General features: G+C 44.5%; 1 protein-coding gene across 2 annotated transcripts in view; it reads left to right on the forward strand.

Moving 5' to 3' along the window:
• Positions 1-27,277, forward strand: part of LOC149333192 (radical S-adenosyl methionine domain-containing protein 1, mitochondrial-like) — a 32,035-nt gene extending 4,758 nt beyond the window's left edge. For both annotated transcript variants that reach the window (XM_089558584.1, XM_089558585.1), the window contains 12 exons: positions 734-840; positions 2,405-2,534; positions 4,212-4,257; positions 6,904-7,074; positions 11,328-11,420; positions 13,233-13,283; positions 14,268-14,321; positions 15,323-15,386; positions 19,977-20,115; positions 23,334-23,388; positions 25,091-25,194; positions 26,257-27,277. In XM_089558584.1, the coding sequence (XP_089414710.1) occupies positions 734-840; positions 2,405-2,534; positions 4,212-4,257; positions 6,904-7,074; positions 11,328-11,420; positions 13,233-13,283; positions 14,268-14,321; positions 15,323-15,386; positions 19,977-20,115; positions 23,334-23,388; positions 25,091-25,194; positions 26,257-26,347 (1,105 nt within the window). In that variant the 3' untranslated portion in view covers positions 26,348-27,277. The remainder of the gene's footprint in view (positions 1-733; positions 841-2,404; positions 2,535-4,211; positions 4,258-6,903; positions 7,075-11,327; positions 11,421-13,232; positions 13,284-14,267; positions 14,322-15,322; positions 15,387-19,976; positions 20,116-23,333; positions 23,389-25,090; positions 25,195-26,256) is intronic.
• Positions 27,278-27,408: the final 131 nt, after the last annotated feature.

Genomic DNA, 27,408 nt, shown 5'->3' on the forward strand with positions numbered 1-27,408 from the left:
AAAGTATATATTTTTTTAAATCATTTCATCTGCTCGTATGACTCATTTTGTATGCTGCCCCAAAGATTCATAGCTGAAATTCACCAGGAAGTACCCTAGAAAAATTGTCTCGTACTCTTCAATGCCACTGCATATCAGGAAATGCTTGACAAATCATCATTGTCCTTTTTTTCAGTTTTCTGACACTTGCACTTGTTGCACTTGCAGAACCCTGCTCTGTGTGATGACATTTTTGCTTTTCTATTTTGATAAAGTATAGAATTTCGATGTGACATCACGTTTACATTTTAGATACATCTGTGCCAGCTGCTTTGTAAAGCAAATGAAAACAAAAATTTTGTTGTGCGAGAAAAAAAGGTCTAGAATGTCATCATGCATAGCATATACTCAGAAATGCAGCGAATGTTGAACCCAGACCACAGTTAGTCTAGTCTGCAGGCATTTCACAAGGTGTAAGAGAGAAAAAAATTTGTATAAAAAACGTTCTCTAGGAATAATGCCGAAATTCTGTGCACTTAATATTGAAAGCAATATAATGTGCAGAAAAAGTTATATCAGAATTCGTAAAAAAATTAGGAAAGTGTGTTGAAAGTCGCGTCCCCCCCCAGGCAAAGATTCTAGCACCCTGGTGAGCTTGTGTCGTGCCCCTAGAATTGTGCTTTGTTGTCCTTTATCTCTGCCTTTGTGTGCAGTAGTGCAGAATGCTAAAGCTGACTCTGTGTGCTTTGTGCAGCCGAAACGTCGATCATGGTGCCATGACCGAATGCCTCGTTCGGGAGCTCTCGACACTCATCCGAAGCAGCCGCATCTCTGCAATCACGACGGTGTTCTTCGGTGGTGGTATGCAGAGCAGAATACCCACCCTTTTTTCAATACACCTTAGCGGGTCTTTAATTTACAGCAATAAAATAAGACAGATACCAGTACCAGCCAGGTTAGCAGAGTAACTGAAATAAAAGCGAATTAGTAGGGAAAAGAATATTGGGTCTACTGTGACATTTGTGAGCCATTTTTCAATTATTTTGCTCATGAGCACAAGTATGCAGATTAGTCAGTAATTTGTTTTTAAGTGAGCAGTTATGTTTCTTAGGTACAGATGGTTTGGTTTGGTTTATTGGGGTTTAACATCCCAAAGCAACTCAGGCTATGAGGGACGCCGTAGTGAAGGGCTCCGGAAATTTCGACCACCTGGGGTTCCTTAACGTGCACTGACATCGCACAATACACGGGCCTCTAGAATTTCGTCTTCATCGAAATTCAGCCACCGCGGCCGGGATTGAACCCGCGTCTTTCGGGACAGCAGCCGAGCGCCGTAACCACTGAGCCACCGCGGTGGGGTTTAGGTACAGAGTTATCCTTCTGCGTTTTTGTTCACAAGGAAACATTCTGTTCTTAAGTATCAGAGAGGACATGTACCAGATAAGCATTCACTATCAGAAAATAAACTGTTTTTAGTCTAGGTATCAAATTCCATCAATTGGCGACGTATATGCTGTAACAAGTGTTCTTCATTCCTTCCAATCTTTAGCACTATCGGTTATCTAAGGTAATAACAAAAAATGGCTCTCTCTCAATGTGTGGATCATTTTTATGAAAATGCTTGCTCATGTGCAGCATTTTACATCTGCTTGCTCAGCACACACTATGCAGGCACGCAGTGGCGCAGCCAGAAATATTTTTCAGGAGGCGTTGTACACCACCTGTAAAAAAGTAAAAAGAAAGCCTGCGCCCAAACAATATCTTAGTCATTTTTCTCTGCTTCAATGAAGCCGAAGGGTTAGTTGTTTCGCTCACTGTAATATCTGCATAAAAGTATGAGTGCACGCAGGACTCTGGGGACTTGATTCGTAAAGAACATTTATTTTCACATAAAAAATCGTGCGTATACAATTTTTTAACATAATATAAAACAACACAGAAACTTCTGTGCTATAACAAAGTCAGGAATGATGAACGAATCGCATTTGTCAAAACGTCTACCGCATGCGAACTTGCGTCCGGCCACAGAGGCACTTTAAAAAAAGCACTTTTATTTTAGTGATATTTTTTGATCATTTGAGGACAATACAAAGGATGAAAAGTAGGCTGACATGAAAAGGTATGTTTAATTGGGTGAACCATGCCTACAATTAAAAGGAGTGCCATACGTCGTGGGATGGCGAAGAAGAATAACTCTTTTCTGCAATAACTTCCGCTTCCTATTACAGAGCGGCAATAACGTGCACCAATCTTTTCAAGAATAAACCGACACTCTTCTTACTTTTGTTTTTACATTTTAATACATTGATGCTGTGTGCAAATAGCATGGGTGAAAAAATAAAGCCAAAAGGAGGGGATGCAGCGCTCAGAAAATTTCGGGAGGTGTTCTGAAACCAAAACACCACCCCCGACTATGCCCCTGCAGGTACGCCAAGCCTCATGCGGCCTCAAGACGTGGAGCACGTTTTGCAAGCTGTGGCTGCGTTGACGACGACACCTGTTGTGGAGGTGACCGTGGAGTGTAATCCAACTGCTGCAGCGAAAGATCGGCTCAGGTGCACTATACCGATGCCATCAGTGCCCTAACCCTCCCACCGTCTTTTTGAAAAAGAATGGGAATCCTTTTGGGAATGGGAAGCATGCGTCCTGGACATCTCCTTCCAGCCTTTCCCGTTTTTGTTTGCTGGTGCATTTTAGCACAAAAACCCCTATTCTATTGTATTCTATATTTTATATTTTCTATATTTTCTGTATTTCTATATTCCTTCTATATTTATATTCATTCTATATTTATATTCATGTATGACTGCTGAACACCCCTGTACCACCTCCCCTCCCTTATGTAATGTCCCTAACGGGACCCTTAAAGGTGCACTGAAGAGGAATCTGAACTTGTCTTTTTGCCACGGGAACTCAATCTACACGTTCCAAGCTTTCTTAGAAGCTGCGATTTACTGCCCTGTGTGGCCGATTTCCCCAATTAAATGGAATTAACGTCCGGCTCCCGCCTTTTTTTTTAATTCACCCCGTACGGTGCGCGGAGTCGACCAACGCATGGAGTGCCTTTCGCCCAGTCCCGTGGCGGCTTGCCGCTCTGCCATCGGCGGAGTAATACGTAGTAGTCTGTAGTAGCAAATAGTCCGCGCATATTTTTATTTCTTCGGGCTTATTTTGCGGCTATATTATCTGCGAATGAAACTATTTATTCATGGAAACCTAAAAAACAAAATAAAGCGAAAGCAAAGCCTCCACGGGACTGGGTGAAAGGCACTCCATGTGTTGGTCGACTCCGCCCACCGTACGAGGCAGAATTTAAAAAAAAAGGCGGGAGCCGGACGTTAATTCGATTTAATTGGGGAAATCGGCCACACAGGGCAATAAGTCACTGTTTCTGAGAATGCTAGGAACGTGCAGATCGTGTTCCTGCGGCAAAAATACATGTTCAGAATCCTCTTCAGTGCACCTTTAAGGGTTAATAAATGATGATGATGATGAGACCAATTACAAAGAATTTTAAAACATTTCTTATTACCGTGCACTGCGTTCACTTTGCGTCCCAGCAAAGACACCAAGTTTTTGGATGCATATTTTTTTTCTTTGGAGTGATGTGGTATACATGAATCATGATGTGGGATTCTCCAATGACAGCTGAATAATTTATGATTGAATTTTTTTCTCTCATGCTGTTTCAGTTTCAAAAGTCAAACGATGGCTGTGACATACAGGATACGTTGATGTCACGTGAGGCATGCAAAAAACTGCGATATAATCACTGCTTGTTCATTTTTTGACATTCCAACTCTTGAGCGGACTTGCACAAGAGTTGATGTGAATTAAAATAAAGAAAGCGGTGACCATTTTGGAGTTTTGCATGCCTCACACGAGCTGGACATGTCTTGTACGTCACAGCCATCGTTTCACTGTTGAAACCGAAACCATGAGAGAAAAAAATTCAGTTATAAATTTTCTATCGTTTGTTGGTGCAATCCATGTGGTTTCTGTGTTTTGCAATGTGCTGCGCACAAGTAAAAGAAGACACAACTAAAAATTGGTGTCTCTTTTCCTTTAAGTTAACATATAACTAGCCTGGTACCACCAAAAACCTGAATTTTATGCAATAAGCTTTCATTTTTCAACTCATTTGCACCGAAGAGATTTTACTGAAGTTTCTTTTGAAAGGCAGCCCCCATCAGTGGTGTGAGGAATTTTTTTTTTTATTCTTATTATTGCAGTGGCTTCAAGGAAGCTGGGGTCACGCGAGTTTCGGTTGGCATGCAGGTCTGTATTGCATGCTATTTCTAGCAACTTTCATTAAAATAAGAATTCTGTACTCAGTGCTGGGCTAGTTGATGTATTTCCATTATTTCTGGCACACTGCATGTGCTGCCAAGATATAAGAGGTACCTAGACCAGGCCTGTATCGAATTACAGCTGCTTTTTCTTTTTTTTATTTGTGCAGCATGTACAAAACAAGGCATATGAAAGATAAAAGAAAGTAGATATTGAGGGCCGAACATTCAAGCAATTTTTAACGTGCTACCGATGAAGCATTCCTCATGATTTTAAAGCACAATTGATGTATCACGTGGTGTCAATCCTTTTTGAGAATATTGTTACGGGGTAGTTCTGCTGAGAATGTAGTTACGGGGGGGTAGTTAGGCGGTGAATGTAACAATATGTTATCCGAAGCTCTTGTGTAGCCATACTTTCTGCTCCTGTTTGATATTTTTGTCCTTTGCCACTGCATAATGCTCTCTAATAAATGACCCACTGTGATTGGTTGATGGCTTCGGCCTTCAGCTACAGAGTCCAAGGTCATTGGATCACATCCCTGCTGCAGCAGTTGCATCTGATGGATGCGAATACAAAAGATACCCATGTGCCATGTGTGATGCCAACATAGATAAAAGAGCCCCATGTGGTTGATTACCCAGAGCTCTTCACTGCGGCATCCCCTTAATAGACCATGCACTTGGAGCTTTAGGGCGGTAGAACCTCATATAGTGCCATTATTTTTAATTAAATGTATATTTTGCTATCTATACGCAGTGAACAGCAGGTGGCGATTTCATTCTGTCTGCCCTGTCTTTATGGGCAGACAGGGCAGACAGGGCAGGATGGTACTCGAGTTTTGTGCGGTCAGTTCTTTCCCAATGGTCATCGAAACTCCCTTGGACATCCAGTGGACATCCAAAATGTCCACGGGACATCCAAGGGTGTCTATTGCCCACTTGGTTTTGTGCCCTCTTCTATCTGCTGTGCACAGCTTCAGAGCGGAGTTTTCAATGGAGCAACTGTGGGTGCATCGGTTCAACACACAGGTTCTTAATCTTCTTTAGCCCGGGAGAGCACTCCGTGGTTTTTCAGAACTTGCTGAGGAACTGTGCTTGTCTTGGCTTTCACTCTTTCCTGCCTAAGATGTATGCACAAAAAAAAAAAAAGAACCACGCAGACACATAGTTCGTCAGACACATGTCTAAATTCAACAATAAAATCTGTCTCAAGGGTGAAGCAGTCCGCTATAAGCAGTTAAAATATTTATTTTATTTACTTACAGTACCCACTGATTGAGGGGTAGTACATAACAGGGGGGATGGGGAATTGGTACACTCACAGTGAATACAAAGTGCAGAGTCACAAGTATAGTATATACAGGAGATATAGTGCCACAGAATGCATGAAAGTCGTGAATACACGACGCTAAATGGCAGCTCATTCTAGATTGTAATGGCTAACAAGCAGAGGTGACAGTCTGAACAAGTTAGTCACACAAAATGATAAAGATACTTTCAGCGCGTGATCAGTCCACAGAAAGAGATCATATATGGTGCAGGGCAGATTTTTCTAGTCGAAAGGTAGAAGTGCTGTTTCAAAGACTGTATACCAGGTGTCCCAGCTAAATGTAACCAAGCTTTTAAAAAACACTGAGTGTCCTAGCCGTCTGAAACAAAATGAGGGTTGTTCAGAGTCGTGTGACCTAGTCTGCAGTATTTTTTTCGTTCTTCAAGGTTCGCTAATTAGTTAAGCTTAATTAACTAACTTTTTTAATTATTGACTTCAGAAACAAAGTGTCAATGGAAAAGTTGTAGATCGCTTTGAGAAACAGCTTACTGAGACATTCGCAGCAAAGTAATATTTACGTAAAGTAGTTTTTTCACCGGCCTTTAACCATAACCCGCACCACAAGAAAAAGCTTCCACATGACAACTGTGCCACTTCAACGCCCCAAGACGCGCCTTAAAGAATAAAATCCGTTTTTTCTGAAGTCCTCTCCTCGATGAGACTTTGGGTGCACATTGGGGCAGAGAAGTGAGCGAGCAGCTGGTCATGTGATAACTTTTTTTTAAGGCCAATAAATGAAGCTACGTAAATCGTAACTTCACGGAAACAACACTACTCGCGGTTTTTCGAGGCGATCTAAAACTTTTTCATTGACACTTTCTTAATGAAGTCAATAATTAAAAAGTCAGCTAATTAAACTTAACTAATTAATTAACTTTGAAGAGCAAAAAAATACTCAAGACTAGGCCACGCGACTATGAACAACCCTGAGTTGGTTTCACTGGACTAGGACACTTAGCCTTTTTTAAAAGTTTGGTTACATTTAGCTGGGACACCCGGTATATACTGAAGTAAAGAAATGCATCTCACTACAGCAGTGTTTAGAAGTTCAAGGTATTTTAGAGCTCTTTGACGTACTGTCACATGCATGTGTAGCTGCTTAGGACAAAACAGATCACGCGATTCTGTAATGCTTCCCTGTACTAGTTCTGTAATACCGTTCACTTCCAAAATAAAGTACCATAGGTAAAAGGAAAAGTTCGGGCATGCATGGATTGAGATGCCAGGGGAACCCAACAAGTACTTTGCGGAATTTCCTTTGGAAACTGCAGCGTATTGTTGTTTGTATGTTTCTGCCTCCAGAGCCTTGTGAGTGATGCTGAGCTGGCTTCCCTGGGGCGGACACACTCAGTCGAGGATGGCCTGCGCTGTGTGGAGTGGGCCACTCGTCTCTTTCCGGGCCAGGTCTCGGTGGACGTGCTGTATGGACGACCGGGACAGACACTTGACGGCTGGATGGAGGAGCTACGACAGGTCTGCCCAGACACACTCGCCCGTCAGGCAGTCTTGCTGTTGGCGGAGAAATGTGTTCCCCAGAATTTATTTCCTCGTCAGTCATTCAGCAAAGCTCAGTAGTTGGTATATTATCTGCATGCTATATATACATGCTATATATGCATGCTATATGTGTGTGTGTGCGTGCGTGCATGCATGTGTGCGTGCGTGTGTGTGTGTTATATGTACTATCGCGCTCAATATGAGTTGCAACGCGTGGTCATTGACCGGGGCTCGTTCCGTGGTGTGCCTCCTCCAAACAGCCGCTCGGAATTCTGGGAAAAACTGCTGTTCCAGGAAACAACACCACCCCCGCTCAGGGAAAAGTTTCTCCCAGAATTCCGAGCGGCTGTTTGGAGGAGGCACACCACGGAACGAGCCCCGGTCGATGACCGCGCGTTGCAACTCATATTGAGCGCGATAGTACATGCTATATATACATGCTATATGTACATGCTATATATACATGCTATATGTACATGATCTATATACATGCTATATCTATACATGCTATATATAGATGTTGCATACCTACATGCTATATTAGCATGTAGATGTAGGGAGCTTCGATATGAAAATGAATGCATTACCTGATTACCTGCATTCAACCAAAGGTTACTGCATTAGCACAGCTTAAAAGCACACTTGTTAATTTTTTGTTCGAAATAGTTTTCCTGTGGATAGATGATGCCCTTGAAGCATTTTCAACTTTAGGGCAGAGTGCTACTGTTCCCTTTCATATTGCAGCTATGTTTTTGTGATGCTATACTGGTTGGCACCTCCAGAAATGCTGGGTTTCAATTGAAGTTCACCTACGATAGGAACAACAGATGTCAGTGCCCAGCCTTGCAAATGTAGGAGAGACATTTGTCATGTTCTTTTTTTTCCTTTCTTCTTATGATGAAATGTATGTTAAAGGGAACGGAAGATGACAGCTCAGTAATTGTTGGTGGACTTCTTATATTGTTCATGTGAATGAGCAACAAGCAGGTGGAGGAGTACATAACATAAAGCATGTGGTGAGGAACAAATTTTGGGGGCACTGTTTTAGGTCATTTGGTAATACCTACAGCGATGTTTTTTGTCTCACTAAATGAGCCATGTAGGCTGTTTCAGAAAGCTGTCCTGAAGGGACTTGTCTTTGTTACCTTTGTCTTTTTTCTTTGTTTGCTGGAACCATACTTACGTTAGTTTATGCTTACATAGTACAGTATTTTACAGATATATAATGCCACCATGAATATAATGCGAGGGCTTATCTTGAGACATCACGGAAAAAAAAAAAAAAATTTACAATTGTAGCATTATCTCGTCATGTTCAAGGCAACTGTACCTGAGGGCTTGGAAAAAACGGAAACTATGCGCAAGAATACGGAAGAAACGGATGTGTTGGTATCATTTGAGAAATGCATTTGACATCAAAGGGCGCAGCAAAGCCTCTGACGTTAGTGCACGCAGTAGTGGCCACTTCGTGTTTTGTGCCATCCAGTCATGCGCACATTAGCCCTTCTTTTGTTTTCCTAGTGCACTCAATTCTTTCAGTGCCTTTTTTTTTTCTTGAATGCTCGTGCTGACAGTTGTCCCCATTCGTAGTCACCCTCTCCTTTGCCTGCGCTGCGTGCGGCCCCCAAGGCTGCCGAAAAGTTGGCTTCTCCCAATAGACCGATTTCACAAAGCCTACTGCGCATGCGCGCGTTTACCGGAAGTAGCCAGCCGCCATTTTGGTTGTAGTCCTTCGTGGCGTCGTCTGCACGACAGCCCACATTACTTTGCGCCTTGACAAGCATTATACCCGGCCGCACTTTCCGCAGTTTCGTTTATTGTGTTGAGCTCTACAAAGGAAACAGAGGCTCCACGGCGGAGTTTCGAGGGGTGCAGTGCTGATCGCGGTAGGAGCAGCGCAGAGAGGGTGGTCAGTTCCCCCTTGAAGTGGAGTGAACGTGGTGGCGACGCTGCGCTTGTTACTAGAACCTTGCTTTGGAAAATGCGGCAGGTGACGATGCAAATGCGCTTGACCGCCGCTTTCGTTAATTTTGTCAGGAGAATATTTCAACGCATAGCGATGCACGCGATTTTATTAACGTCTTCGGACAGTATTTACATTTCTTGCCACCACATTTAGCTGTTCCAGTAATCGCTGTATTCATCTAGGCATTCGCTATAGACGTGTCACACAGCGTTTGTTGTGTTTACTTTTTCGTCATAGCCCTTGCTGAAAACTGGCCATGCGATAGTTTTTTTTATTCACATAAACACATAAGTGTATTCACGACGTGCTCGGCGGGTCACCAGCAGGAAAGATGAGCATTCGAGCGAGCTATGCCGTTTTTCTAAATGGAGATGTGACAAATGCTTGTGTTCAGTACAAAATGAGAAAAAGACAAGCCAATCGGGGAGGTTTTGAGTACGCTTAATTAGGGTTTAGGGGTTTTTAATTTCGTGACCAACAGTTTTATTTTGATTATTGCTACACTAATTACTTTTTTATTTAGGTTAATATAATCTTCTGCCAGGGCGTCTCCCATACGACTCACTCTCGCTATTTTCGCAGTACGAGTACAGTAGATGGCCTTTTTTTTTCGAAAACAACGGGCAAAATGTGGATGATATCCCGGCATAAATGGTATGTGGCTGATACTGGAATGCCACTTATGCTCAACGACCAGTGAGCTGGAATTATTCCACATTTCTACAGTTTTATAGCCTCGCTTTCTCATTGCGTGAAATAGAGAAAGCATTATCGCTAGTATGGCAGCTCGAGACATAAGGAGTGAATATGTGTATCAAAAGAACATTGTGGGTTCCTGAATATGACAATAAATCTGAGCACACTTGTTCCCTTACAACCTTGCACCGGGCAGAAATCTCTGCAAGGACGGCTTGACGACGCAGCACGAAGGCAAATCCGATCGCCTTCTTTTTAACAATTTAAGGGACCGCCTCAAAGCTGAGCGGCGCGTAGAAGACATTTCATAGAGCTTCAGAACTTGAAAATTTTTCAATGTCCACTGATCAACAGGGACAATACGGCTAAATGCACTGAACAGGACTTCTTCCCCTGCCTTTCGTGAACAGCTTCTACGCAATGTCTTGGGTACTTTTTCTCTTCTATAAAACAGAAAATCCGGGACCCTCTGCTTCGCACAGTTGTCGGAGCTCATGACACCCCTCAGGTGTCTACAGTGCCGCAAATCTAGCATTCATTAAGAGAAACATCGTGTGGCGACGCAAACAGGGCTGCTTCTTGCGCGTGCGCCACGCACCGCGCCGACGCGGCCGCCGGCCGGAGTACCACAACTCCCAGAGTGCATCGCGGCGGCGGTGGCGTAGCGCAACTGCTTGTGAAATCGGTCTATTGCTCGCGAGAGTGGTGGTGGAGCTCGCGGTAGCTATGTAGAGGAGCAGCGAAAAAAAAAATTGCATTGTTTCGTAACTTCATTTCAAATATAAAGCGAGATGCATTCTGAAACCATTTAAGGGAAAAAAACGCGCTATATTCATGTAAATATGATATTTTAATTGGTTTATTTGTCTAGTGCATGCCTTTTTGCAGGCTAGACAGGAATGGTACTAGGAGACACATTATCTTACATCATGATGGAACGAAACTAGAAGTAGAGGTTAAAAAACAATGTCATGTAATAGGGGATAGAGAAAGCCACGTGACAAGGAAGCCCATTCAAATGCTCTTTCGTTTTTGCCAAGCAGTAGTCCATCAGACATTTGATAAGATTACATAATGCTCACTGAGAATGTGGTTCACTTAGGCCTATGCTGTGTAAGACATCTAGATCAGTTGGCCTCTTGGAAATGGTGCAATTTGAAACTGTGTGATGGCGCTCGGCTGCTGACCCAAAAGACATGGGTTCGATCCCGGGCCGCGGCGATCGAATTTTGATGGTGGCCAAATTCACGAGGCCCGTGTACTGTGCGATGTCAGTGCACATTAAAGAACCCCAGGTGGTCGAAATTTCTGGAGCCCTTTACTACGGCGTCACTCATAGCCTCAGTCGCTTTGGGACGTTAACCACCAATAAACCAATAAACTGTGTGATCCTGGTCATGGTCTGTGGACCTGGTTTGGGCCCCTTCACACTAGAGTGGCAGTGGGGTACGGCTGTAACTGCCACTTTCTATTGTCCCTAGGAAGGAAGAAAAGTGGGGACATCTTTGTTGAAAGGGCTGTGGAGCCTGGAAGTGTCCAGGGGCATTCTCAGTGCTTTTCCGTGCAGGTGGTGCAACTGGGCACGGCACACGTGTCCCTCTACGAGCTCACCCTGGAGAGGGGCACCCAGCTTTTCAAGGACGTCCAGGCTGGGGCACAGGTGCGTGCCACAGCCCCACCCTGTTAGTTAACTCGCCTTGACACTTTACTTTGCCAAAAGGAGTGTTGTTAACGGCTTCGGCTGTAACCTATATGCGACTGTTAGCCAACTCATTTTCCTTTGGAAGTGATGTCACTTAGCAGCGTTTCCAGGAGTCAAGCCAACAGATTTGATGTGGTAATGGATGCGTGGCGTGACTGACTAGTGCTGTTGTAGTCTTCCATCTTTGAAGAAGTGTGAAACAGGGGAATGATGAAAGAAGGATGACACAATGCAAGTGGTCATGTAGCATCATCCCATTTCCTGCATGTTTGCATATGCTTTCCAACTCACCCTGCTTTCCACTGTGGTTGTAGTATACTATCTCCCGCAGGCTACTGTAAAAATTTTAGCTTCGAAATCCTTTTGGCAGAAAGCACAAATTTTAGGTTTGCGTTCAAGTGGCTCGAGAAAATATATCTGTAGCAGATTTGCAGCGACAGGTTGGCAAGGTAGGATGCGCCTTAGGCATGTTATTGCCAAATAATGAGGCATGTATAGCTGAGATATCCATAATTACTTGGTCATCTTGCTTCCAGGCTTTCAGCCTGTCAAGTTGAACATCTGAATTTGGATGGTCTGCACGGGTTATTCGTTGAGGTGGCAGCGCGTTCATGTGTGTCCGAATAGCTTATATTGCTTCATCGAGCTATTGCTGATTGGTTAAATGTACAGAGTCTTGTCTTTGACTGCAGTCTGCAAGTTTCAGGCTGTTAGGTTGACTCACAAGAGTGTTTGTTAGGGGTGACTCAAGGGGGCTAAACCATTCGTAATCTTTTTAGCTTTTGGGAACCCCACTGTCCCCTAGAAAGTGCTGACGAACCCCGTATGTCATGGCTGCCATCCATTCCTGCCTAATATGCATGCAGCAAAAGAGCATGTAGACACATAGCCCTTAAAGAAGGCCCAAATTAAATCTAGAGCATCTCGCTGTTTTGAGAAACAGCCTGCTACAAGCAATTACAATGGGATTACTAGTTACAAGTTATAAATAAGGGTATACGTACTGGATGTAGAGTCAGTTGAAACTGCAGCACAAGCTTGCTGGTATTTCATCTGTAGTGGTATGGGAGTTTGTATAAGGGACATCCCAAATTCTGCACATTGTACACAGCGCACTCCAGCCAGGGAATTTCACGAATTCGTATCAGCTGTGTTAGCATCATCGAGAATCTACTTTATTTTCATTTGTTGATATTTTAGTTTGCTGTTATCTGGCGTACAGGCTGACAACCATGACAGGGAGCAAACACAGTTATTCCAATAAAGAAATAGTATATATTCCATTTAAGAATAATGATCTCGAGTGCAGCACCTTCTTCAGTGGACTTCTCAGTGGATTCCTCTGGTGACAAAAGTAACACAACTGATGAGGATGACAGCAGTAATGTAGAAAAACAAACACAATCAACCCTCAGGATGCAAAGCATTCACAACAACATTATAACACATAAAAAACTCACGAGAATTATTTTCTGAGTGTACATAAAGCACCTCCTGTCAGTCTCAAACACCTATTTTTAGATCAAGAAGAGTATTCATTCAGTTGCTGCACACTGGCTCAAAAAATTAAATTGATATGGAAAGCCCAGCAATACTCCAAAGCATTTGGAAATAAATGGGTTATGTAATTGCCTATGCAACAAGTTTTTGTTGAGTTTATGTTGTAAGTAGCCAGGATATGGCTTTTATTGTCATGTACCAGCCGAGCTCGTGCTGTTTCAGTGTACGCTGTTTTTCCTCTGTAGATTTTAAAATGCCCTGCAAATGCAGGTGTTGCCAGACAGTGAGACCTGCTCCCAGATGTACCTGGCAGCAGTTGAGGTGAGCACTGTGCTTTTCATATGAATTTTAACATGCTTGGCATTTGTTTGGGACTCATAGCAAATATTGCAGCAGCATCCTGTCACTATTTTTTTCAGCGTTTAAATTTGCATCGATTGTGATCTTGAACACCCAATGCACACTTCAACGTAAAGTGGTTCAAATAGGCCATCGCTAGTTGCATACAAGTGAGCATTCTTTTTTCAGTCAAAAATATTCAAAAAGGGGCATTATAAAAGGGTATTTCAGAGGAAAGGCTTCTCCTACCGTTTAACACAGAGTGTGCAGAAACAAAGGGCTTGGTAGGCTTTATGTGTGGGGGTATTTGTCTTAATGGAGTTTGCTTGTTAGTCCATCGTTTGTCCCATCAGCTTGTATTTCTTGTGGAATCAGAGAGTGAACTGGAGAGTGAACAGGACAGGCACTGGAGCTACCAACATTTTTTTTTTGAAAGAGAGTTTGGCATAGATGCTCACTCCCTTCTTGAAATAAATGTTTGTAATTTCAGTGCCTGTCCTGTTGGTTCTTCTCTGTTTGCTCTGCCATTCACTACTCTGTGTGGCTAATGAGGCCGAGCGAAACTTTTAATTAGTCATTTTATTTTGTGTGCTGTGCGATGTCAGTGCACGTTAAAGAACCCCAGGTGGTCGAAATTATTCCGGAGCCCTCCACTACGGCGTCTCTCATAGCCTTTGTCGCTTTGGGACGTTAAACCCCAATAAACCAAACCAAACCACAATTCCGCGAAAAATGTGAAAATCTGTGGTTTTAGCGGAATTGCGGGAAAATTGGGGCCATAGCTACGACAGAGCAAAAAGCAAGTGCTTAAATAGAGCACCCAAGTAGGAACTGGAGCATTTTATGGTTGCCTGAGTCAATTCTAGATCAATTATTGCTGGTACTCACAGTCCAGCGTAAAAGTTCATTTGCACAATAAGTAGCTTGTGAGACTCTCTGCTGGTCTGTGTTGTGACCCTTTTCCAGGAGCTGGAGCAAGAGGGTCTTCTGCGCTACGAGGTGTCCAACTTTGCCCGCAAGGTACGTGCTGTGAAGCTGCTTATTTCTGCTGTGTATTCGCCTGTGTAGTATGCCTGCGAGAGGTTTTGGACCCCTATGGTTCTGTGAGGCAGCACTGCAGCATTGTTTTAATGCTGCTGGCTTTGCACGAAAGGATTGCTGATTGCAACTGAAGCCAGGTTGCATATCGACTGACTGCGACAACTACTTTTGTTCTTTTTTTGACTGGGATGTTCTTGTAGATAGACAGATAGATACAGAGAGGGGGGAAAGGCAGGGATGTTAACCAGAAAGGTTTCCGGTTGGCTACCCTGCACAGGGGAAGGGAATGAGGTGATTAAAGAGGGAAGAGAGAAGGAACGGGCAACACAGTCACAATCTGTCAATCAAGGCAGTCTCTCACAAAAAACAAAACTGTCTTGTAAGCCTTGATGGCAGTCGGCTGTTGTGGCCACGGACCGAGGATCTAAATAGCTCCTTGGCTGGGACAGGTGTCATGGTGAACATAAGGCTTCATACTTCTGCTGCTGGACAAAGGCCGTTGACCTCCACTTCCCCATTTCGCCCAGCACTGTGTCAGCAGTGACATCCCTGAAAGAGAAAATATTTTGATCTTCTTTCTGAAGTTGGCTCTCCACTTCCTCCAAATATGGGTTTTCCTACTATCGGTAACCGCGCTGTTACCCTGAGAGATTGCTGCCTATTTGTTCTTTATATTTTATGTCCCGGCTAAGCCCATTTCCTTATCTTCATTTCAGCTGGGATGTCATTGGGTTGAGTTTGTTCTAATCAATGTTACTTCTGTTGTTACCGCTTGTTTCCTCTTCACTACTTGTGTCGTTGAACTCGCAGTTAAAATCTCAGTTGCAGTCACGCTCCTTGCATGGGAACTCACTTTTGTGGCAAAGTTGTGTCGAGGCTTTAGTTGCTCTCCCACCACAGCTTTCAGGCCTGAAAATCATCTAGACAGGCTGGTGGAACGAATGCCCTGATTCGGTGCCTCCGCCTCTGCATGCAAACAGGGCCATGAGTGCCAGCACAACCAGGCCTGCTGGAGGGGTTCGCAGTACCTGGGCATTGGACCAGGTCAGTGCTGCCACCTGTGTTCACTGCATGCAACTGTAGCAACAGCATTGTACAGTACAGTCCACTGTTAAAGGGAACATGGGATCGCGTGGCCTCCGCGCTTCGCGGAGCGCTGCCGCCGAGAATATGTGGGAGTTGTCGGCACAAGACGCATGCGCAGTAAGCATGGCGGCTGGTCTTTCCACGCATGCGCTTCATGCCGCCTGTTCTTGCCACATCTAGGCAGCAGGGCTTCGTGAAGCGCGGAGGGCATGCGATCGCATGTTCCCTTTAACAATGGACCGTACTGTACAAACTGAAAGACACTGACCTCCTCTGTTGTGAGGGTTTTATGTTTTAGGTGTCTCCCCCGACGACACCTGACCCCTACAGCCCCGCCGACTGAAGCATTCTCCATTACCTCCGACTAGGCGCTAGACCGTGACCGTCTGCACTCCCACAACACACGATGTGCTTTCTTTCACATTCTTCCTCTCTCTCTCCCCCCCCCTTTGCTGCAATAAACCTTTTCAGCCTTCACCCAGCAACCATGTTGAGAGGTCCCTCGCATGTGGGACTCCCATGCCCCGCATCAACGCAACTTTTAAAGGGTCAGTCTACTGAATTTTATCGACCATATTTTCTTTGCGGCAACCGATAGCTCTGTACCCAAATTACCGCTTAGCCAGCTGTGGTGCCAAGAAGTGCGGTAGAACATTTTAAAATAGTATTTATTGATGTGGGAACACATCTGTATGAGATGGTAGTCTCATCTGGCAACCATCTGGATTTCCGCTGCGCGGCGACAAACGTGGCGGCGCCCGTCGAAGCCGGACCTCTCGCCTCGGACTGAATTCTCGTTTTTGCTGCCTTTTTCAGTGCGTTCACTGGCCATAAATGGGGCGCCGGTCTTTCGCTTCATCTCATTTCGCCTATAAGAAACGTATAAGAAATAAATTTGGTTTATTTTAATAATTAGAGTGACGATTCTGCCGCTCCTAGGCTTAAGTGGAGAGTCGGTTTGTTTACAGCAATGGTTCCCATCCTGACAACCAGATGGCGCCACTATAGGCTGAGTTTATTTTTGTGTCTCTGCTAGCATACGCTGAACTAAAAGTGGGAATGTGCCTGCGTTTTGCGTACGTGTAACTATAAATATTCATGTGATTTACAGAAAAAGCGAGCGGTACGCCTTCTACAGTTTACTAGAACAAAACGTGCGTTTCTCTGACATTGGGGCATACAAATGGTATGTAGTATATTCACTTACGCTTCTACAAAAAAAGACTACCACCTTCTTGAACAAAATGAACGTTTGGGGTCGCCACCATGCATTTTTACGTGGCTTTTAACGCCGAAATAAAATATAAATTTCTGCCTAAACCGGGAGCAGTTCCCTCGTTATTGATGTTATAGGGTGCCAACTACCAGAATATGCCATTATTTATACACTCATCTCAGTGAGTAGACTGACCCTTTAACACTTGTGTTTATAGCTGTCATCATTTGGGTATAGGGCAGACCCTCGTGTGCTTAATTTTATGCTTTCTGCCTCCATGTTGCCGCATTGCCTCGTGCCTGCTATGTGCATGAGCCAATACCTTATCCATCTGTGTGGCCTTCCGTCGTTGCATGCCCTTGACTCCTCCTCGAGGTATGCTTACTGCCCCCTGCGAACAGCTGCACAGCTTTTGGCACTCTCTCACAGAGGGGGCAAAAGTGAAAACGCTTGATCTGGTTGCGTTGTGCGCGCCCAGACATCTTGGCACTTGTGGCGGCTTTTTCACAGCCTGGACATTGTCTGTCTATTGTGGAGGAATATGCCCCGCTAGCACTAGTGTTTGCCATTATGCTCAGGTTCTCGTAGTTATACCAGTGGTTACAACTTGTTTTTCAAGTGAACAGTAATTGATTATTAGTAATCAGTTACAGAAAGAAAAAATGATTTTATTATCGAGAACGTTGCCCCTTGCAAAAAAGTGCCGGAGTTACATGATTGTAAGTAGACCCCCCATATCGTTTGTCAGGGGAAAAAAACTTGGAGGTCGCTTAATCTTCACCTTTAATAGTAGGACGCGATAGCATTATCCGGCCGCTGCCTCACGCGGGCGTGCCCTTGGGCACATTCCAAAACTAAAATGTATCAGTTAGTGGACTACTCGTCCACAATTGCGCCGTCCTCCTCACTAGCGCTGTTGTGGTGGTCGGTGCTGCGGTCCCACAGCACATCGTTCTGACGTCGTCTTCCAGTGAAATCCCGCACTTTGCAAACAGTTGCACCACAAAAACGCGTGGAGCAGCTTAAAATTTTGCCTTGCTGAAGCCGGCACACCTGTATCACCCGTTCCGAGGCGTCGGAACTTGTGGCCTGGCACACGGTTTGTTTCTTCGGAGTAAAGAATGACAGCCATCTTGAATGTAGCCATGAACGAGCGCCAGACACTTAGCAAACCTGGAGCACAAATGATGATTGATGAAGCACTACTTTAGAAACTGGTAAAATGTGGCAGGCAGTCGTCAAATGCGTCAAAGCCAAAGGGGAGGGGGTTTTTGTTTTGCATTGCATATAATCTAGCTGACGACGATAGTAAGCGATGGTGAAGGTACGCGTGAGTGCTGCTTAGTCAAAGCAGCAGCAGGCGGGACTGCAATCAGTGACAGCCACTTGCAGCCTACACAAATTGTGTACTGAAGAACAGCAGATTGGGCGAGTTGGTGGTTATTCATAATTAAGTTGCAAATTCAGTGCAGTGAGTTTTTCTCCTTTGTACCGTATTCAGTAGCTCTGTTTTTAAATAATTTCTAATTGTGTGTTTTGTTGATCCCATTTTTTTGAGCGTAACCTCCTATATTTTCCACACCTGGTCATCGGCGCCGAGGTCAATGGATGCCGACCGTGAGTGCCACTTCTCGGCAGTCGGCAAAAGTAGGCGTGCGGCGATAAATGAAGCGCTCACATGGCATCGAGGCACCCTAAGAATACGTAAAACCTCGTTCATCGCGTTCACCGTGGTGCGCCTCCCAGTCAAAAAAAAACCATTGGAACCAATTGGACATTCCAAATGGAACCAAGTGGACATTCCCATTGGTTCCAATTGGATTTCCCAATTGGAACCAATTGATTCCAGTGGTGTTTTTGGACACACGACCAATTGGATCCAACTGGACTAGCCGATTGGACCCATTAGGCCAGGCAGTTATTTCATCCAGAAAATATTCACAAAATATGTTATGTTCATTGAGAGAGGTGGCTAAAATGTTTGTGAATAATATGCTCTAGAATCTTGGACAAATATTTCTACAACTGAACATATTATAATATGCAAAAGGAAAACTCATTTATGAGGACTACAGGTAGATGTCGTGCCTAGTGCCAAACAACATTGTTCGACAGAATTGAGATTAACACGTTTTTATGGAAATCAAAGTCAACAGGCACAAATACATCACACGCAAGCAACATTCAGGCACTAGTAGCATATATTAGCTCAATATGTACATCCAGAGAACATACTTCTGCTCTAACTTATATATCCCATTTGTGAGGCTCTCATGCTGGGGCCAGTGACGCTTGCCCACTGAGCGCAGTTATTTAATTTAATTTCAGCTGTAGTGGTGGTGCAGATGATGAGTACAATTTAGTAGGTTAAGCTACTGATAGCTCTTATTATAGGAACCATATTGGTTCTACCTTGTTTGTCAAAAATGCAAACATTCATTTGAAAAATTGGGTGCAGTTAGGCGGTCCAATGGGATGTAATGGGTAAGACCAATTGGGCCCACCAATTGGAAACCCAAATGGTCCAATTGGATAGTCCAATTGGACCATGGCCCAATCGGATAGTCCATTTGGACCGTCCAATTGGAATACCATTCCAATTGGAACCAGTCGGAAACTCAACTAGTCCAATTGGAACCATTTGAAACCAGTTGGAAATCCAATTGGTTCCAATGGTTTTTTTGACTGGGCTAGTTTTGCTACTGGCTGTGATGAGGTGCTTGCATTACAGACAACCTACTCGCGGCAGACAGATTGAAGTGCACGGGAACCAGAAGCGCATACCCTTTGGCGCGTAGTGAAACCCTTTCCTGACCTCCTCACACTTCGCCTGCAAGGAGCGCTGGTAGCCTTGAGTTTGCTTGAACTTTGCTTTTGAGCTGATGCCCGGGCATGGAAAATATGGGAGGCTATGATTTGAGCAATGCAGCAGGTTAGCTGTAGTTTATGATGGGCTTCACTAAATTTATGGGACAGAAAAAGCCGTATCAAGTGACTCATTCTGTTATGTGTGCTTTATGTAAGCTTGTTTTCATTCAGTTGTTTCCTTCAAATGAAGTGCAAGGCATAAATTTCAGGGAGACAGTAGAGTGCTGGAGTTTTTCTAGGAGGTCAAAGAGTACTGGACTTGGGTACATTCAGGAATTTAATTTTCCTGCACTGCAGTATGTGTTTCCTGTGAGCTGCAAAGGATTGACAACATTTTGTCAACCACTCTGGTACAGCATAGTGTGGCATTATGGGATAAGATTTCGGGATCATTTGTAAGCTTGGAATTTTTGTTTGTCCAAAAAGAAAGTGGTGATCTTTATTATTCTGGCATGGCTTTCCAGGGGCACACAGCCGTCTCCTCGTGGGCGAAGGTCGCTGGGAGGCACGGGTGCAGACCTTGGAGCCTGATCCCTGGATGCGAGAGGTCACGCACAGGGGTCACGGGACGCGTCTAACACGAATGTTGACGCGGCAGGAGCGGTGGGTCTTCCTTTGTGCCATCAGATATCAATTCTGTGTTGCTCCTCATCTGTGCACAGCATTTTAGCATGTGAACAGCTGGTGTCGTCACTCTCCCTGTCTCTCTGAGTACAGTATACTTTGCCGTGTGTTGGGATACCCAATGTGCACCTTTGTTTACTTATACTGCTGACAGTATGTAGTTATTAGATGTCACTTTTGCACAATTTTGAGCATGGCATGTACTGCAAGGGCAAGATAAATGGTGATCCCTTAGGGTAACAAAGAGGATTCCAAGAACAAGTATAACGGGGAGTATCAGAGTCAGATGGATGGACAAAATTTGGATGCTAATAGGGGTAAGCTGGCTGCAGCTGGCACAGGACAGAGTTAATTAGAGAGATGTGGGAACGGCCTTTGTCCCGATTTGGACGTAGTCAGGCTGATGATGATGATATGTCGGCTTGTTCCGACCACTGCTGTCAGGTACAGTGAAACAGCAGGAACTCTGTTTTACAGAAAGATTGTAGCTTACCTGATCCTTTTTGTCCGTTGTGGTGTTGCAGGCGTGAAGTGAGAGCACAGGTGCCCGTGAAAGTTTTGGGAGCACCGGACATGAAAAAAAATTCAGGGGGGCACTTTGTTGACCTAAAGTGCGGTGAGGCGAAAGCCTTAAGTGCGGTGTTGCTGTTTGTGTCACTCATGTGTGGTTAAGATGTTAAGCTTTGCCTATAAGAGTGAAACGCGACAGCATCTTGCAACGCTGCCAGGGAGTCCATAGAACGCCATCACCCGTTCAGTTCCAGGCCTTACTCGGTAAATTGGTTTTTGAGGAAAGGAAATGTGTCTCTTTCCATACCTCGGTGGACACCTGAACCTGTGGCAAGGGAGGAAGATGGGAGTGAACAAAGACACCCTATTCATTAGAGGCGCCTTTGTTCATTCCAAACCATCGAGCTGGCATGGCGGAGTGGTAGCGTGCTCGTCTTGTCTCGCACTACAGAGACCGGGGTTCGATTCCTGAACTCTACGAATTTCCTGCGCGGTTTTATTTATTTATCTGGTCTGACTAGAAAGGCTAATTAGGCTAATCGGGTAATTAAGCTGTTAACTAAACTAAGTCCCACTTACTTGGGGCATCACTATACGATCCCTTTAATTGGTCGCATGTTTACTAGCCAAGTGCCCCGTTTGAAATTCACGCACAGTGACGTGACGACTGTTTCGAACAATTGAAAAGCGTGACATTTCTGTCGACAGCTGCTGCTTACAACGATGAGGCATTAAAGGCATTTCCTCGCTTCCTAGAGGTGCAGGCATTCAATGAGAGGTGCATTGTGTAGGTTTTGCCGGGAATTGCGGTACACTGCTCATTGGTAGCTGCATGCTTGGATTGTTCAGTGACTGCACTTTGTTGCAGTTTTTGTTCCAAAAATCGTTGTGGGCACCTGTACTTCATGGATGAAAAAAAAACTTAGGCTGTTCTGGTTAAACGGCCTGCCCTTTAAAAAAGCCTGTGACTCTGAACCTTTTACTTGCATTTGCCATATCATATTACGTGTTTGTCAGTCATCTAGTAGATTGTCATCAGTGACATGGGAGAGCACAGTCCCTAGTTACTGTATCTTTTTATGGCTTGTTCACATTTAAAATCTCTAGGCCTCATTAAGTCCCCTAACTTTCTGCGGTGTAAGATTCCTAATTCCATGGATGCAGAACAAAGAATCGCAAACTTCCAAAAATGCAGGACTAAGAATACGCTAGTGGGCACGGTCTTAAAATTTTTATGCCTCTTGTCAGATTGCAAGGGTCACCGAGCTTGCAGTTTTTAAGGGGTGCTTTGATTGCTTCTGTAGTCAATCCCTTGTTAACTGCTTCACTGTGCTCTTCGTTCTTGTTATTAAAAAAAAAATATGAATGGTTTTGATTGGTGTTGATACTTGTGCATGTTGCCAGTTAGACCAGCATCACTGTGCTGGAAATTCAGCCACCCTGCTGATCGTACTTTGTCAGCAAATCAGAAGGCCAGGCTGGCTTAGTTGGTAGAGGCTTGCCGTTGCATACTGTGTGGTGTAAATGACATGGTAGAGAAATTTATGAACTAGTACTTGGTCATGTGTATGTGATAAACAGGGGCTACAGCATGGATACCTTTAACATGTTTAGTTGAACCATCAGGTGCAGCAGGTTTAAATTAACGGAGTAATGACTCATTAGCATGCATATTAGCACAATGTACAGCTGCAAAGCTACGCAGATCTCTGATAAACTTTCTAGTTGAAGAAAAATTTGTCATTACCTGGAGCTTGAACCCAGGAACATCACGTCTGGAGCAGTTGCTCTGCTAACTAACTTAACCAGGGGCGGCTTGCAAGAAGCAAATAACACAGCCTAATTCCCAGTCTAATCATATTCATAGTCTAAAATCTCTCGTTTTTGAGAAAAGGAAAGGCGCATATCTGGTTCACCTTGTCGGTGGACACCTCACAGAACATGGACTTAAAGCTTGGCAACTTAAATTTCTAGTCGTGTTCCTGGCTGGCTTGAGGTGTCCACGAACAAAGTGAACCAGCTATGCACTCTTCATTTTCTCAAAACCGAGACGGGTTTTAGACTGCAAATAAGATTAGACTGGGAACTAGACTGTCTGAATCTCTTTGTGCAAGCCGGCCCAGGAGTGCCAAAAGATGGCAAGGCAAGCTGAACTATAGCTGTATGGTGACTCAATTGGATGCTGTTGAGTAAAATAGCCCCTTAACTGAAATTAGCTCCTCTTTGGGGGGTTCCTCTAAACACTGGCACCTGTTAGCTGTTCTCATTAGCTTACTTGGTGCAGCAGCTGCCTAAGTCGTGGTGGACCTGGGTTCAAGCCCCAAATTGGGATGAATTTTTCCTGAACTGCAATATTTATGAAGAAGTTGTGTAACTTTGTTAAGGAACCATATGGCTGATTTGAGTGGATGATACTGATGAGTGCATGCTCAATTGAAAAACCCTCCTAGTCGGCAAGAAGCAGACAATATATGGCTTTCTCAGGCATTCAAAAGGAAACTTCCTCCCACTGCTGTTTGGCCACTACTGCCTTTGTGCCATAAAAATTAATCATCGTCAGCAGCGGCACGACAGAAAGATAAGACACCCTGCTCTGTATAAGAGAAGGTGCTCTGATAATTTGTTGCAGATATGAGGAAAGAACTTTGTGCGTTCAGTGGTGATGATTCAGTGACTGCTTGTTGCAGCCTTGAAGAGCTTCTTCTCACCGGACTGCGTACAGCACGAGGAATCTGTGACCAGGTATGGATGCCAGCAATAGCGTTCTCTAAAGAGCAGTGTCATCATCATCATCGTCAGCCTGACTACGCCCACTGCAGGGCAAAGGCCTCTCCCATGTCTCTCCAATTAATCCTGTTCTTCGCCAGTTGCGGCCACTGTATCCCTGCAAACTTCTTAATCTCATCCGGCCACCTAACTTTCTGCCGCCCTCGCTACGCTTGCTTTCTCTTGGAATCCACTCCGTTACCCTTGAGGACCAGCGGTTATCTTGCCTTCGCATTACATGCCCTGCCCAAGCCCACTTCTTCCTCTTGATTGCGACTAGGATCAGTGTGCTAGAGAATAAAGGCCACCGTGGTGTCCTGCTCGTTTCGCATTCAGCACCAGTGGACGTTGCGCATGCTCTGAAGCAGGGATGTCAAGTTGCAATCACTGCGGCATTGCAGGTGCTATGAAGTGGGTGTCAGGGGTGCCACTTGGGTCAGAAATAGCAAAATTGATGATGAATTGTCATGTAGTCATACTTGTTTTTGTTTTTATTTATTTTAAGTTTTGCCTTGGTCTTTCTCACAGTGTACTATTGCAGTTGACATCCATGTTTTGCTTTTTTTTTTTTCAGGCAATGTTTTGTGCATCCATCATGTCCTTACACTTATTTTATTTGCAAGAGCCATACTTCAGCAGTGTTCTTTACTCATACACACTATTGATCATGGTGTGTGTAGTGCATGCTGGCAGTGTTCTAAATTTGAATTAATAGTAAAATTTTAGGAATTTTTAAGTATTATTTGCTGGCACCCTTCTTTTGTTTTGCATGGTGCTCCGACACAGTAAGATTGGTGGACTGAATGTCTGTTCTCAAACTGTCATTGTCACACCAAACACTCCAAATGTAGCTGTAAAAATTGCTTGCATCTGCTAAAAAATATTCCGCAGCCTTTCTGTTTGATGAAACTCTTTGATGTGAAGATATTCTGCAGCTCAGTTTATGGTACGCACTTTGATCCTAGGTCATTGCGGCCTTATTTGCTATGCTGTGTAATGCAAAAAAAATTTGTGGGATCGAATCCGAACCGCAGCAGCCACATTTGAGGAAAAGCAAAATGTAAAGACACCTGTGTGCTGTGCAACATTGGTGCTTGGAAGAACCCCAGGTGGTCGATATTAATCCGGATCCCTCCAGTGTGGTTCACTTCAATTCATTTATTTAACATCTTGAGGATGTTGGGTGCACTGACAAAAAGTCAGAAGAAAGGCTTGGCAGAGGTCGACGCACCCTATGTGACTAGGCAGCAATATCAGAGTATCATTCAGTATGTAGCATACATTCATAGCAGCATCATTCAGGCATATGAGTATGGAAATAGAACAGCATGAGAGCACATGGGCAAAAAAAAAAAAAAACGTGGTGCCCTTACTAGCCCTGTTGTAGCTTCGAGACCTTAACCCTCATGTACCGAAACCACAAGAATGGCGAGGACGGGATTGTTGCATAACCTTGCACAAGCCATGTTGGCAGCCACTTCGTCTGAACACCTTCAGCACATATTACATACCAGCAACTCCTCAAGTCTCCCAAACTGTTGTCACTCATGCAAGCAGGCATTTCTTCCTGCCATTGCTAGTGGCTTCGTTTAGGTGCTGATAGGCAGTGCAGTGTAAGCATTTGAGCCGAGGTGACTGGGACGATGTTATTTCTTTTTTTTTTTCGTTTTTCTCCCAGGAATGGTGCGCTGTGTCCGGTGGCGTGAGCCTGGTTGACACCTTCACCAGCTGTGCTGAAACAGCGCGGCTGATCGATGCGGGTCTGCTGGCGCTCGACGACGGGTGGGTAAATCACAGCCATCGAGTGCTTAGGGCAGGCTTGCGTTCTTTCAGATGAGTTACAGAATGCAGTCACTCACTCTTCTTTAACGACACATATATTTCCATGAGTGTGGTGCCCAAGAGACAGGGTAGCTGTTGGAGTTTTCTCTTCGTAACACAAAATTATCAAAAGGGTGCTGAGTATGGCAGGCAACAGTTTTTCACAACACTGCTGCTGTGGTGTGGTGCCGCTAAGTAAACTGGAAAAGGTATTGGGTAGGCTTCTGATACCATGCACGCACGATATGGCAAAGTCCTGCTGTGTGTATTGTGGAGCTTTTTGTTCTATTTATTTTACTTAGGGCATACTGCAGGCCCAGTGAAGGGCCCTGGCAGGACGGGCACAATAAGCACAAAAACAGAAAAGTACAAGGCAGGACATCAACAAAAACAATTCAATGAAGGGCCTGTTCTATGGCATCACTGTCAACTACTGATGATGGTGGTAGTTGATTCCACTCGGTAAGGGTGTGGGGAAAAAAAAGAAAACTTGAATATGTTAGTTCTGGCAAAGTAAGGTTTCAACGAATCAGTGTGCCTGTTTCTTGTGGACCTGGACGTTATTGGTAGAAGATACAAATCTTTTATTCTTGCAACCATCGAAAGCATTAGATGGCTAATTACAGCTCACAGCTGAGCTCAGCACAAGTCCAGGAACGCATTAGACTAGGCTGTCATTGCTGCCGGTAGTTTATATCAGTCACCCATCAGCAGGGTGCTCTTTGAAATTTCACTCAGCAATACACTGTGGTTGCTATTTTAGCGCGAAAAAAACTTAACCCCATTTACCAGGTTCGAATGTTGTTGCAGCATACTTTTCTAGTTCACAGGGCAAGTTTGAGAAAAAGAACTGCACTAAAAATAAAGCATAGAGTGCTGTCACTGCGGTTTCGTGATTAAGGAGAAGTGATGTTTGCAGTTGGAAGAGTGCCCGTATGATATGTCTTCTCGTATTGTAGACATTTGGTAGTTCAGAGTTACAGGCTGAATGTCATTGGTAGTGCCTCATTCTCTTCTCCCCAGATGCCTACGTGCCACCAAGGCGGGGATGAATGTCGCCGACAGCCTGGTTTCTACCTTGCTGCCCCGGCTGAAGGAGCAGACGTGGGCGTAGAGGGTTGCGGTTTCAGTCCGCACAAAAATCAGCGGACGCATAGACAGTGCCCAGTGTGGGTTGCGATGGCACAAGGAGCCCATCAAGGTGTCGGAGCACTGCCTGCTCTGCGGCGCCACTTCCGGTTACCGGTTCCGGTTTGGTATGCCACTTCCGGTTGTCAGTTCCGGTTTGTGACGCAACTTCCGGCTGTCCGTTCTGGTTTGTGACGCCACTTCTGGTCACTCTTTTGGTTTGGTGACGTCACTCCAGTTTCGTGTTATGTGGCATAGCACGACATGGCATGCTTGTCATGACGACGCATCACGTATCGTCCTGAGTCGTACACCTCATCATGCACCATCATGCACATCTACCATGTTGTGATAGGAGACAACACAGATGCTGCGCAGACGGCTGAATGAGCTACTTATGCTTCACACAACACTTGGTAGCGGCCCAGGCGTGTCACACACTGCAAAGCGTCCCGATGAGCTCATTATGGTATCGCGCAAGAAGTCAATACGTATGGAGGTCATAGTGTACAAGCCCTTACTCACAGTCCCCATGTTTTTGTCACAAAAGCAAAGTACACTTCAGGCACAATGTTATGCCATAAGTCAGCAGAGGTTTGGAATCAGCAAATTGCAGTCTGAGGTCAAATTGAAACCTTCCTAGTTCACTGAGAAAGAAGAAGGTAGCACGTAAAATCTATCAACTGTAAAACTTAAGCCATGATTGGTGACAAGGCTTTCCATTCATCATTTTGTTTCCTCTGTTCACTTTAAGGCACCATTGCGAATTGCGCGTAGTCCTCATTTGTGTGGGTTTGTTTGTCTCTGCACTTTCCATTTGTACTGCCCATTGACCTGAGTAGCAGCCCTTCCTTGGGCTTAGCTCTGTACATAACTGTATATATATGTTTGTAATAAATTTGCAGTGTCTTTGAATTAAAAAGCTGCATCGGCCTAGGGGTGCGGCAGCTGCCTTGTGTATTGAGGGTGCTGCTAGCTCTAAGCCTTAACCATTTTTTTTTTATTTCAACAAAGAGTCTCTAATCTTGCACTCGGCTTTCTTAGGTG

This window comes from Amblyomma mixtum, chromosome 8 (genome assembly GCF_055824585.1).
Source record: "Amblyomma mixtum isolate Tamu chromosome 8, ASM5582458v1, whole genome shotgun sequence".
NCBI lineage: Eukaryota > Metazoa > Arthropoda > Arachnida > Ixodida > Ixodidae > Amblyomma > Amblyomma mixtum.